This window comes from Solanum stenotomum, chromosome 5 (assembly GCF_019186545.1).
Source record: "Solanum stenotomum isolate F172 chromosome 5, ASM1918654v1, whole genome shotgun sequence".
In the NCBI taxonomy this organism is placed as follows: Eukaryota; Viridiplantae; Streptophyta; class Magnoliopsida; order Solanales; family Solanaceae; genus Solanum; species Solanum stenotomum.
In genome coordinates, this window is record NC_064286.1 from 61,222,225 (window position 1) to 61,236,358 (window position 14,134).

Here is a 14,134-nt window from a genome sequence, read left to right on the forward strand (position 1 = left end):
TATAATATGACTCATCCATATTAATGTTGATTCTTGAGCCCCAGGACCTCCGGGTGAGTGTAGTTTATTTGTATCTCCACATTGGTTGAGAGAAAAAAATAGTATTTTTATACATAATGTCGAACAATCTTTACCTCGTGAGCTAAACATTTGAAGATTAAATCAAACCTAATGTCCATTTTAGGTATTAAAGACCAAAAAAAACCACATCTGTTGCAAGATTACAAAATGGACTAGACCTATTTCACACTCTAACTTTGATACGCGAGATGATATAAACAAAGAGTATAAATGGTAGGATAAAATAATCTCAGTATTAGCTAATACCTCAAATCGATAAAATTTGGGATTATCTTTATCACACGTACCAAACGACCATTTATATTCCTGCATTTGGAGACACACCTATGGTCCAGCCAACATAATGCACTTGGTTTTTTTTATTTCCAAGAAAGAGAATCTTAACATGGTTTACATCATATACAGTGAGGGTTACAAAGGTGTAAAAATTAGAAGAAAAAAAAAACTAACATGTTGGAGCAAACAAAGGCTAAATTATCTCCTCAACAGATTATAGGCAGGTAAATCTTTTACACTGGAAGTATCTTCAAGAGCAAGCTCGCGCTCTAGCTGCACTCTCGTGGCCTTCAAAACCTCCTACGAAAAGGAAAGTGAAAGGAGAATATGTGTTGGTAGAGGTAAATATATGAAAAGAATCCAATGGAATAGTTTAGTGTTACCAACATTAAATTCCATATATGATGCACGTTTTGCTAGCCATTGTGCATCGAGCATTTCAAAGGCAATGCAAAAGATGTTGTCAAATGCCATGTCATCTTCGCTGAGTAATTCTAGAAAGCGGATACCTGCAAGGGTGCTAGGTGTCCCTGCCACTCAAAAAAGAGGACGACGACTTATCAATAGAATCTTAACTTGTTCATCAAAAGGGAACATGCAAGAACTTGTTAAATAAGAACTGGAAAGTAAAAGATGGAAGAATTTCCTAACATTCATGCAGAGAGATTGAGAACAGAGATGATACACGAGACGTTGAGACCAACTTATTGTTCCTATGTCATTAGAAAGAACGTTGATACTAGAGAATACGATTACACATTAGATTTTCAGAATAACCAGTTCAGGACGGTTTAATCAAAACATTTGTTTTATTTGAAAGGATATATTGGAAGCTGTTGAATGTTTAAATATTCCCTATTTCTCAGCTAAAAACATGAAAGACACTAACTTCTAACTGAACTTTCTGTACCTGATTGAAGATCAAACATTTGGACCAACATAAACGATATATTGATGCCAGCTACAGCAAATGGATACTCCCACTCAGATCTGTTTCCGTTTCTTTTGTGCAACAAGTTCCGGAAAGATTCCTGTAATAGAGCAGGCGATGAGGGAAACACTATTAATGAAAAACTTACTTCCCTGCTCTACCAGACACGAGAGCATTGGTCTCAAGAGAACTCAATTATGCTTTTCTAAAAAGCTATATATATCAAGCTCCATGAAACACAAAAACAATCGCCCAAATATCAAATATATTGCTCAGCTGGCATCCACCCAGTCCATGCTGGAGCACTGTTACAGTTGAGGGCAAATACAAGATGATTTTCTTATGGCAAGGGTATGAATGGCTCAAATTATAACAGTAGGATAAAACTAAGTTGCGTACAATAGAGGGGTAAATTCCCAATACAATAACAATCATCTAGTTTATTTGTACCAAATAGGCTTCAAAGCATGTAAGGTGGGAGGAAGGTAAATAATATGATGTACAAACCGGGTATGTCTTGGCAAAGAAGATAAGGTTCTCCAATGATATGAATCCTCCACCCCTGGACATTTACACTCATAATTTTAGTATAAGAACGACAGTAAAACAAAAATGTGAATCAAATATACACTTCCTCATATACCTGAAGTCTGTTGAAGGGTCAGATCCTTGCCAACCCATTTCTTTCCAAAGCTCAGATTTAAGAGATGGGAGCTGCCTATCGGGATAAGATAACCTCCATAGTTGCCTAAGAGCATCCTGGCACCAAATTTGGATTTTTAGTTCTTCACAAACATATAAAACAACGAGGCACACATACAAGAGACTATTATCTTGCAAGATAAGTTTAAGAGACATAATTATCTCCTTCTCAAAAAGAAAAATTATAGTGATCAATTAAAGAATGCAGCTTGAAGTCTCCTTTCTATTTTCTCATCACGAGTCCAAACTAAGGTTGCTTGATCTCAAAAAACCATAGTAAGTCATGATATCTTCTCATAACAAATCAACCATCTAAAGAGTGAAGCTCTAAAAGGCTAGTATGGAACCTTAAATAACTTTGAAACAAGGAGCTTTCAGACTAATAAACTTGAACTGTCCATTGATTAGAACCATACAGCATTAACTACACAAGTCAATATCTCATTCCTGTAATTGCTGCAAACTCTTCCAGTGCTAAAGAAAACCAAAAAAAATAAACATTTAACAAAAACACGGGGTAAAGTTTACATACTTGATGATCTGAGGAAGAACCATCAAAAGGGATCGCTAGCCTTTGCTTGAGATGTTTGAGCCTTGCTTCCTGCAATCAAATGTCAATGATTCAATGACAGGAATGATTGGAATTATGTATCAATAGATGACACACAATTAGGCTGTAAGGGAGATAGGTTGATGAGTTTAATGGATTTGATTCTTTTGGATGGGGATATAAGTGATGGACATGACAATACAAACACAAATAAAATATCACAAGGTAAACCACAAAATTTTCATGTGTCAAACCCCTGCAGACTCCAACAAAAAGAATGGATTTGAAAATCTCTAGGCAACATTTTAGCAGAGATAGTTAATATCATATATCTGCAAATGAAAGGAAATCAAAGTTCAGACATTTTGCTCTTGAATCCTCATGTATTACCTGTAAAGGGCTAAGTAAAGGAGGTAAAAGATTTGCTGTTGATCCAGCTTGAGTTGAGGCAAAAGGAAAAATCCGGCCAAGAAGTGACCCAGACACAAAGACAATATTTGCTGCAAGACCAAAGGATAATGGATCAGAAAATTTGAAGTCATTAAATTTTTTTTGAGAAAGGTAACATAAAAGTCATTAAAATTGTATATAACAGATTTGAGAAAGTTTGGGAAGTGCCTATAACAGATTTGAGAATCCTCATAGACATTCTTCCTTTTGAGGTTTAGTATATGGAGAAAGAGCGCAGATGCTAAACCTTGAAGAAAGGCTTTTCACCTAGCCTACCATCATCGCTCTCTTCCACCTCAAGGAACCTGCATATCCCCCTAAATTAGCCTGTTCTCCTTTTCTATTTCCCTAAGGCCCCCGAACCATTTCTTAACCTAGGATTTGTAACAACTAACAAGGTACCAAAAGTCACAAAAAGGTCTAATCATCTACCTACTCTTACTGCTTTCTGCACCATTCGACTTCTTCAGTGTTTCTTCTCCTACTCTAACCTAACCTCTCACATGGTGCTTTCTGTTCTACTCATTCAGCTTCGGTCGTTAATCCATAAGGGAAGAAAAATACACAATGTTGTGATGCCCTATCTTTTAAGTAGTTCTAGGTGTGTGTAAGTAATTGCATTGCATAGCATGCACATTGCACAAAGAGCATAATATCAAATTACAAGCAAACGAAACTCACACCGTAATTGCATTGCACAACATGCACAAAGACCATAACATCAAAATTACAAACGAACGAATCACACCTAACCATTGTGCCCATTGAGAAATCAGATGAGAAAATAGCAGCGTCCAGTGCAGACGTTCCCGTCTTCGCCCTTCATCCAACACTTCTTCAAGCGTACTTACCTACAATTCAAAGAATACCCATTTCATAATCTCATCCAAATCTTCTCTATCAAAGCACAAACTCCCAAAAGCACAAACTTTTAACAACATAACTCAAAATATCATCAACAAAAAGCCTCAAAAAGCAAAATAAATCCCAACCCATTTCACAATCCAATCCAATCCAAATCTTCTCTATCAAAGTACACAATCCCAAAAACACAACCTTTTAGCAACATAACTCAAAAGATCATCAACAAGAAGCCTAAAAAAGCAAAACAAATTCCAACCCATTTCACAATCCAATCCAATTTTTCTCATTCACAGCACAAAACCCCCAAAAAGGGAACTTCTAGCAATATAATTCAACAAATTATCAACAGAAAAACCAGAAATTCACCTGATCACTGTCATCATATTTCTGGTACCCAAGTAAAGGCTCATTCAAACCATCATCAGAGCCCAAAGAATCAAAATGCTCATTCTTTTTGCCACCAACATCCCCATGATGAAGCCTTCTCCTCAAAGTTGATGTCATGAGTATATATATTCAAGAACTCAAAACCCCACTTCGAATTCTTCAACTGAAACCCAAAAAAATGGAGAAAAATCCCAAATTCTTGATGTATGGGAAATTCAAAACCCCTAAAATTCAAGAAAACGACAAGAAAAACCTCTTATTTTGGACAATTTTGTGTTTTTTTTTACAGTATATATTTATATCAATTGCTATTTATTTTTTATTATTATGTATATATTTATTATTTGTCTCTTTCTTAGGAATTAAGGGAGGAAATAGGTGATAAATATACGCCAATGAGAAAGCTTTAACAAGCTTGAACATTGGGTCAACTTTAATTTTAATAAATAATAATTAGTTTTTTTAAAATAGGAGTAATAGTTTTATGATTATATTTAAAAATAATTTAACTTTGAATTTTTTATTCTATCATAACTTTCTTTTCCTTAAGGGAGAATCAAGCCGTGGAGATATCTTGAATTAAACTTGAAGATCTAGTTATAGATCGAAATTCAAAAGTAAATATATCGTAAACATGGTTTTTTTCTTCGTCTTTATTGGACACTTCAATAAAAAATATAATTTACTTTTTTACTTGGTAAGCATTTGGCTATAGCCAAACTTCGATGGCATTTTCTTTATGACTTCTAATCTATCTTTTTCACTTGAGAAATTCATATATTTATGTTTTTCTTTATTGTTGTCTAAAAAAAAAATGTTACATTAATGATTTATACTCAAACAAATATTTGGATTCATAACTTCAAATTTTTTACTTTCAGAAGGCCTATCAAATATTACTACAAAAACTATAATCATATAAACATCTAAAAATATAAAATTCATTATCCTATTTATGAAGACTCGAATAAGAATATATTTTGATATGAATAAATGATTCCTAGCATCCCAACATAAATAATGTTTCTCGTTAACACACAATCAATTTGGAATATACATAATATATCACTCGTTGCACTAACTCAATTATGCGATAATTTATCTAGATATTGGCACGGATAGGATATGTTTTTTTTTTGGGCCATTGCAGGGTATTGAGAAAATATGGCCATTGCAAGCTTTAGTTTACCTTTTACATATCTTCAAAAACCATCTTCTTGTTCTTGCAGATGCAGCAGCTCGTTTGAGAAGCCAATTTTTGCCTTTTCTTCTAATGCTATAGCCAACAAAGCACTGCAGGAAATTCGAAATTCTGGAGTTATCGCTTGCCTTCGAGCCCAAAAGTAACTCTTTTTGTTTAGTTTTTTTGATAATTAAAGCTAAGTTATGTGGAATCTGAACTGGGTTTACTCTGATTTTAGTAATAAATTTGTGTTAACCCAACTAATTCTTGGGTATGGTTAGTTAGTTAGTTACCATAAGCTTGTTATATTTATCCTTAGAACTCTGTTATTTCAGCTATAGGCCATAGATGTTGAAGTTGAATCTTGAAAATTCGAGTTTTTGAAGTTGTGTTTGAACATATATTTTATTGCGAAAATATTTGAACTTTTGTGAGTGGAAGTCCCTACAAATCCTAAAACTGGTCTGCGCCCGTTTTTTGGGAACGTGGAAATATTTAAAGATTGGATTCTCAAAATTTGATCAAATTTTTCATGGTCAAATAGATACCTATGTGTTCACTTTTACTTGTCCATTTTGGACTTTGCATGTCTTTTAAGAAATAATGATTAGTATGAGTATTTTAGTACAATACCTCTATATTAATGTATAGCCTTAGTTCGTGGAAAATGACTCGGGAATAAGTGATTAATGTTGAGGGTAAAATAAGAAAAGATAATTATGTCTTTTTGATATGTTAAAAGTGAGAAGTAAACGTTAAAAATCTATTTTTGGATTACTGTACAAGTGGAAGTCTTTTTATTGTAGAGTGATACATTTGTAACAGAGCATTTTTCTCTTTAAATTTGGATAAAGAGTTGTTCTGAAAAAGGCTTAGATTATTTAGGGAAGGAGAGCTTTTCACCATGCTATTATAGAGATTTAGTTCTCAATTGCAGATTGTTGTTTGTGGATATAAGCAAAGTTTATCTCGGAAACAAATAGTACTTTTTAGTATCACATTTTCCACTCCATATTTTTGGTCATTTCAAAATATCTTTAAAGACATGGAAATGTGAAGTTGCACCTTTCCATGTTGTTTAGTGCAGACCTGGCTAATCGAGCTGCACGTGCAGCATTGGATGGTGGAATTTCAGCTGTAAGTTTGAATCTATCTGATATACTTATCACCCCATCGTCCCAAGTTCACTGTCCACCTTTCCACCTTTTGAATGAATAGTTTATTCAGATTATAAAGAGGTGTTCTGATAGTCTTTATCTTCCAACATTGCAGCTGGAAATTGTGATGTCCACTCCCGATGTTTTTGAGGTACTGTGAGACATGCAGTTGCTTACTCTTTCTCAGTCTGGAAAGCAGCAAACATTTGGCTAACTTATATGCTACTTTTCCTTTATGCAGGTGTTAAGAAACCTAGTACTTGATTATCCGGCAAAAACTTTTGGAGTAAGTATTCACTAGCTTCTTTAATTCACACTAGCTTTTAATGCAAAGAAAAGGAAGGGAAGAGAAAGAAAAATAGGAACTTGTTGCGTTCCCTCGTGGGGGAACTTCCCTTGTTGGGTGTCTGCTGTAGCTCAATGGAAGTAGAAGAGGTTCATTTCCCTCATTTTTTTTCAAATTTCTTTTTTCTTGTTTGGGGATGAGGGCGGGGTTAAACTTGTTTTTTACTTCCCGAAGGAGGGAAATAAGTCTTTACACTTTCTTGGCTTTACCCTTCTACCATATCCTCTCTTTATCGCCCATCAAAATGTGGCGTAACTTCAATCTCATTATCCTCAATGTGTCTATTCTCGGTAGGTTTTCAGATCCTCTGTTATTGTATTCCGAAGTTTTTAGATTTTACCTTGGTTCAAGTGCAAACTTTAATTTCTTTAGTAGTTATTCTTTGTTTGTGATTTGCAAGACATTCTTTCTCGAGGCATTATATTTGTCTGTGGATAAGCAGGTGTGCCAACAGTAAGGGCATGCAAAACATCCTAATACCATAATTATCTAATTATCAAACTTTGTGTATTGTGGACTATGTGTAAAACATAATTAGGGCAGACTACCAATTGTAATTGTTTAACACACTTTCTCTATGTTTGCAGGTTGGAACAGTGTTACAGGCTAAAGATGCCAAAGATTCTATAAAGGCTGGAGCTAAGTTTCTTATGAGTCCTGCAACAGTTATGGTATGTGCTGGTGTTTCAACCTTATAGATCTTATGCCAAATCCAAATGACTATTTAAGTGTGTATCTTATACAAATGAAATATCAGTTCCTGTTACCTGCGATATGTATATATAGTCGTGAATGCCTAAATGGTAGTTATATTTGTGACCATGGTGACTTCTTTACTTGATTCTTGCATGTTTTTCCTTTATCTCAGGATATTCTAGTTGGTGTCTCAGAGAGTGATGTTCTGTATATACCTGGGGTAATGACCCCCACGGAGGTATTGGACTATCTTGCCCTTCATTTCATCTTGTGATCTTAGAATGGAAAAGATATCAGGATTTTGCCTCCAAGGACTTGGGAAAGGGCAGAGCCCCTGCCAAGTTCTGTGTTTTTAATGCCCGTCTGTATCCCACAACTGGGGACAGGCTTATTCTTGAATATCGACAAGATTTCATGTCATGAAAATATTCAGATTATAACAGCAAAAGAGAGTAATGCAATTGTTTTATAATCCTGCAGATATTATCTGCTTTCAGTGCTGGTGCCAAGATTGTCAAGGTGAGTCATGACTATTTTTGATCTTTCCCTTGCTCTATGGTTTACCACTATAGATTGCGGGATTTCTTGAATGTGTTTGTTTTGTTGGAGAGAAGCTTGATAAACAATTGAGTTTGTGGTGATCCTTTTTACAACTTCCTTTTTTTTTTTTGGCTTTACATAGGTTTATCCCGTCTCTGCACTCGGTGGTGTTGGGTACATTTCAGCTCTGAAAAGGCCTTTTTCTCATATCCCTATGGTGGCATCACAAGGCATAACAATAGGTTGGTTATCTGAATAGAAATTTCTCGGTTATAGACCCATGTTTTAATTATTATCTCTTCTTTTAGATTAGTCATGAGTCTACTTTCAAAAACTAGGGACATTTCAAGAAGTTGCCTTTCATTTAGAAGATGAATTGAAATATCTACTTCACCTGTTGGTAGTAATGAAATTCGGAATGTTTATGCTAAAATTTGATCTTCAATAAATTCTTATGGAGCATATGTTGATATTTGAAATGAATAATGCAATGTTTCTCTAATCCGTCATATCTCTCTTGCATATTTTACTTTTCCATAGCAAATTAACTATCTACTAGTACATTTTACGAGAAATGATGGATAGTTGTGCTTTAGTACAGATTTGATCGAGCAATACATTAGTCAGGGAGCATCAGCAGTTGTTCTATCAGATGCCATATTTGACAAAGAGGCAATGAGTCAACGGAATTTTGATAGAATATATCAACTTGCAAGCCATGCAACTTTGCAGGGTAAACAAGTTGTTGAAAGGTTAGAATGTTAGGTGCTGATGCATCTTTCGATTTATTAAAACCTCATGGAACTGCAGGGGTTAATGAGAAACGAGAAATCAGATTAAGCCATTTGTCATCCTGCTTGAAGTTTGGTAAGCAATCATGTGCTTTTAACATTTAAAGTGACTTTCTATATATGCACTGAGTTTGTCCGTGTTAAGTTATGTCTATTATCTTGCTTGTACGTTTCTAGAAAGATTAAGACCATGTAAATGTCCCTCAAATGTAAAGAATAGAAGCCAAGGTTCACAATTGAATATGTCCACGTCAAGTGATCAAAAATACACTTCCGTAACACTCAAATATGGAGCCAGACTGTCACGGACTTAGAGTCTTACTAAAGCTCCGTGCGACACTTGACAACTTACTCACTAATCTTTCAAGATCTTGTAAGCTCAAGTAAGCCCTTTATGCTAAGATCGCTGCTAATATCGCTAAGAGAATGCAAGGAAAGACTTAGAGAGTTTTGGAAGAAGACTTTATATTGCTTTAGAAGATTGCTTACAACTTTCTTGGATGATTTGCAAATGATAGCCCTCTATTTATACTACTTCTTAGGGGGCTAAAGTGTAAATAAAATTGACTTTACAAGTCCCTAAACTATTTACACTTTGGTCCTATCTCTAGAATATTCTACACATTCTAGGATATTCTAAGGTTTTCTTGAAATATCTAAGGGCTTCTAGAGTTCTCTATAAATCTCTCCAGAACTCTAAATTCCTCCGCCCTTATCCGGATGCAAAATTTAACTGAAGTGGCGGGACGTGACACAGACACCCAATACCTTTCATTTGAATGCTGCATCTCGCGTGTCTAAATTTCATTCTTAGTATAACCTTGACTTGTTATCGTGCAGGAAAAATTAACTGTGCTGGTTTCAGTAGGGAGAGTTTTACACCCTTAGTAAGTCTCAGAGTGAATCTAGATTAGTCGGAGCAGTGGACTTTGGATATTAGATGGTTAAACCGAAAACAAAAGCTGTGTTGGTTAGTTCGTCTGTCTCCGATTTACAGTCAGTTGCAACATGTTGTGTATATGTCGCAAAGGGTGCTGACATGCCAGATTACAAGCAATTGCAGATTGCTAAATCAGTTGTTTTTTCATAAATTTATTGTTGTTTTTGTTTCACCATCATATAATGTTGCCGCATTCATGTTGAATTCTCGAAAAATAATACATATTTTTAAAGAATCTGACAAGTACCCGTCAAATTTTTTAAAGAGTACGAACAACATAGCTTGTATTACCTTGTGATATTTGGAGATTAAAATTTTATAACATTGTGAGGGTTAGTGATGCCAAATGCTTATTATATTAGATGTTTGCCCCAAATCATGTTAGTTTAACCATAATTAATTGGTGTTTGAGTTGATAATTAATATATTTGACGATTAAACTCTTTTATGCTCTATACAGTACTTTCTTTGACTATATTAGATATGGAACCACAACACTAATTAACATGATATTAGTTTAAACAAATTCAGAATCAAAATAATCAAAGCGTTATACGAAAATTAATAATTGCACACAATAAATCAGACAATAACGAAAACAGTATAAAATATGAGTTGGTCAATTGACCTACATATAAAAAAGAAAAAAAATCTGGTAAAATCGTAACGATACCTAAGTTCCAGATTGTCATCTTTGAGACGAGGTTCAATAATCTCCATCAAGGAGTTCACATATGGAAGAAGAGACGCGGAGTCAATAAGAAGAGTGATGTGGTTAACAATCAAAACACCTATATGACGACTCTCCCAAGATTGCATGTAACAAATTTCTTCCAGGAACGGGAGCATAGCAGGAATACCTAATGTAGATGTAACGATGCTAAAAATTCGAGCAGCCATGTTCCTCACATCTTCATTAGAGTTGTCAATATCGTCCAGCATTACATAAATCATACTAGCTATACCAACTTCTTCACTAAGATCAGATATGATTTCTCTACCCTTAATACGAACATTGTAATCTTCATCAATTAACAGAGGTTCAGTCAAAACGAGAATTTTTTTCACAAATCTGTTTTTGTTTGGTTCTGTAAACAAATTGTGAAGAAAATTCTTGTTTTGACTGAACCTCTGTTAACTAATGAGGACTACAATGTTCGTATCGTAGGTAGAGAAATCATATTTGATCTTAGCAAAGCTGTTGGTATTGATACTATGATTCATGCAACGCGTCTCAATATTGACAGTACTAATGAATATATCACGAATGCAACTGCTCGATCTTTAAGCATCGTTGCATCTGCATTAGGTATTCCTGCTATGCTTCCATTCCTCGAAGAAATTTGTTTTAACATGGAATCATGGGAGGCTCGTCATACAGGTGTTATGATTGTTTACCACATCACTGTTCTTATTGGTTCCGCGTCTCTTCTTCCATATTTGAGTTTTTTGCTGGAAATTATTGAACCTCGTCTTAAAGATGACAATCAGAAAGTCAGGGACATTACGATTGTTACCATGGATGGTCTTGCTAAAGCTGCTACACTATGGTATTGAGAGTTTCGTTACGATTTTCTAAGAGGAATAGTTTGAAAGACGTTTTTATTTCTCATACATAACACAATAGTATATACAATATAGTTGTCGAATTTATAAAGTTTTTAATTTTTCATATGTAAGTCAATTGACCAACTAATCAAGTTCTCATTATCGTATGATTTATTGCTGATTATTTCGATCCCAACAAAAAATCATTTGTACATAACTTACTAAAATTTCTCTATCCGTGAAATAGAAGGTTAATTACAACCACCATCCTAGAATAATATGTTTATTACTGAACTGGAGATTAACTATTTAAAGGCAAAACTACTATCTATGTATTATAAAATTATAATTCATAAATGTTAGTGTATGACTTTATAATATTATCAAAGAGGTATGGTGGTACAACGTCACTAATCGAGACGAATTTAGAATTTGAAATTTATAATATGGTAGACCAAAAACATTTGAATTGATAGTTTTGTACCAATTCAAATAGTTGAGGGGCATTTTTGGCCCTTCTCTGTTTTAAAAATACCCTCCACAAATCAATGGTAAGGAAGCGGAAAAAGATAATTGTGTCTTAACCATGCTAATACATCCATTTGCAATGGTTAAAACAAGTTTCACCTTAGTAAATATCACGTCCATTAAGAAATCAATAAATACAATGTGTAGTTTACTAAACTAAAATCCCTATTTAAGTAATGTCTCTTGAAAAATGTATAATTGAAAAAACATACAAATTTTATTTAGAATTCACATAAATTATCTCAAATGTGTCGCATAAATTGGAAGAGTAGATTAAAATCAAGTTATTGCAATGGCGGAGCCGGAGATCCCTTCCGAATTTCCTTATCGTGAGAGGAAACAGCAGGCAGAAGAGGAAGAAGAAGAGAATATGAATAAAGAAGATGATTCTGACGATAGCGATTATTCTATAGGCTACGATTCCGAATTGGATTGTGTGATTATCTTCTATTTAGGATAAAATGTATGCTTTCGAAGAAATTGTGACAGTAAATGCATCGTTTGCTGCTGGGACGTGGTATTATTTCACCTTTAAAGCCCGTGATGCTACTGTTGATGTTGATGTTGATGATGCTGATGCAATTAAGACTTTTCAAGCATTGGTGTGGCATGGAATCAATGAAATCATTGATGTGGATTTTTGTAGGCTTAAGAAATTTTTAACTAATGAAGGTAAACTCTCTACTCTGTTGCTTTTGAAGATGCAAAAATCAGATCTCTATTGATCATAATTCGTAACAGACTTTATTCAATTGGATGTTTGTAGTATTCTATATGTAAATAATAAAGGCAGAGCCCAATGCACAAAGTGTTCTTCATTAGTACACATACTGGAAGCATGTATTTATTCACTAGCTAATTTTATCTTGAAAGTCATTTGGTCATTTACTATTTATAAGTCGTATTCCATTTGTTGTTGTGTCGATCACTTTTTTTGTCTTGATGTATCAGTGTCAAACATGTGTGACACGAGTTTAGTTGATAATAGTGAATGTATGCACAACTTATATATCTATTTCATAATGTGTTATTTCTTCTGATGCCTATATTGTCGACACTATTAATCTCAGATAAAAAGAAAATGAGAGAGGAAAGGAAGAAGAAACTTCAACAGCGTCGTGAAGCAGTTGCAAAGGTTAAGCAAGATAACCCTTCTCTTGTGAAGTCCTTTGTACCTAGATTGGTCATAGAGGAGTTGTCTAAGGGAAAACCAGGTGGGAGAAAAGCTTACCCGGGATTTAAGGTCTAACTAATTTCTCTCTTGATTATGTATAATTAATTCTTCTTTCACTCTGTTGTTCCGTTATTAGTAATGACTTTATGCTACTGAACAGATTGGTATACGTTATACTTGCAAGCTGCAGGAGAATGACAAAATATTCGATACAAATATTGGGAAAGAAGACCCTCTTGAATTTCGTATAGGTATTGTATTTGATGTATGAGAAGTTGGTTTCTATTTATTTTGATGTGTTAAACTTAGGTTTTTGTGCTTGCAGCTTCTGGTCAACTTATAAAGGGATGGGAAATTGGTGTAAATGGTAATTTACTTGGATGACTAATTGATCATTTGACTAATTTTATAGTTGCACTTCCAGTGTTGAGGACTAACATATTTTGTCTGTCCAACTATCAGGCATGCGCGTTGGGGACAAAAGAAGAATTACAATCCCACCAGAATTAGGGTGTGCACATTTGAGTTCCTATTCCGTTTGCAATGTCATATATAGTCATCAAAGTTGTTTCCGCTTGTTGGCTACATCCATGAATTTCTCTTGACTAATGAATTTATGTTTTCCCAATTTCCTCCTAAAGGTATGGGGCTAAAGGTGATGGTGGCATCGTACCACCTGATTCATGGCTGGTAATTGAAGTTGAGTTGATATATGTTGATCGTCCTACTTCCACATGACGAACATTATTCTTCCATTATGTAGAATCCTATAATTGTTGTTGTGATCTTCTCTTTAAGCGGATTGTTGCACGAACAATTTCAGTTGAAAGACCAAAAACATTTGGATGATCATGTTTTTCCTTAGGCTATTTTGGTTTTATTTGTTCATATAGTAAAGTTTGAGTTCTTACAAAGTTACAATATAGTATTTTTTTGGTTCAACATTAATTAATCTTAATTAATGATGTCATATATATTAGAGCTACAATT

The 14,134-nt window shown here is 34.4% G+C and overlaps 4 protein-coding genes across 5 annotated transcripts in view; 2 read left to right on the forward strand and 2 right to left on the reverse strand.

Annotated features, from left to right (window-relative positions):
* LOC125864731 (calmodulin-7) overlaps nt 1-14,134 on the reverse strand; it is a 139,204-nt gene that overhangs the window by 96,794 nt on the left and 28,276 nt on the right. The gene's annotated exons all lie outside the window — the stretch shown is intronic.
* LOC125864732 (uncharacterized) lies at nt 401-4,370 on the reverse strand. Its single transcript, XM_049544791.1, has 9 exons — nt 4,221-4,370; nt 3,739-3,841; nt 2,931-3,040; nt 2,523-2,591; nt 1,932-2,047; nt 1,796-1,850; nt 1,268-1,388; nt 745-887; nt 401-657 (listed from the first exon to the last, which is right to left on the reverse strand). The coding sequence occupies exons 1-9, from the start codon at nt 4,356-4,358 to the stop codon at nt 556-558; spliced, it is 957 nt and encodes a 318-aa protein (XP_049400748.1). The 5' UTR covers nt 4,359-4,370; the 3' UTR covers nt 401-555.
* On the forward strand, nt 5,382-10,169 carry LOC125864727 (uncharacterized). Of its 2 annotated transcripts, XM_049544784.1 has the most exons (10): nt 5,382-5,584; nt 6,507-6,561; nt 6,697-6,732; nt 6,823-6,867; nt 7,515-7,598; nt 7,796-7,861; nt 8,104-8,142; nt 8,306-8,405; nt 8,765-9,030; nt 9,795-10,169. In XM_049544784.1, the coding sequence occupies exons 1-9, from the start codon at nt 5,406-5,408 to the stop codon at nt 8,926-8,928; spliced, it is 768 nt and encodes a 255-aa protein (XP_049400741.1). In that variant the 5' UTR covers nt 5,382-5,405; the 3' UTR covers nt 8,929-9,030; nt 9,795-10,169. The 2 variants fall into 2 exon arrangements, with proteins under 2 accessions (XP_049400741.1, XP_049400742.1); XM_049544785.1 differs by lacking the exon at nt 9,795-10,169 and having other exon boundaries at nt 5,393-5,584; nt 8,760-8,991.
* On the forward strand, nt 12,263-14,025 carry LOC125864221 (peptidyl-prolyl cis-trans isomerase FKBP53-like). Its single transcript, XM_049544133.1, has 7 exons — nt 12,263-12,316; nt 12,426-12,642; nt 13,041-13,213; nt 13,305-13,395; nt 13,470-13,511; nt 13,607-13,655; nt 13,786-14,025. Exons 1-7 carry the CDS (start codon nt 12,263-12,265, stop codon nt 13,880-13,882), a joined length of 723 nt encoding a protein of 240 aa, XP_049400090.1. The 3' UTR covers nt 13,883-14,025.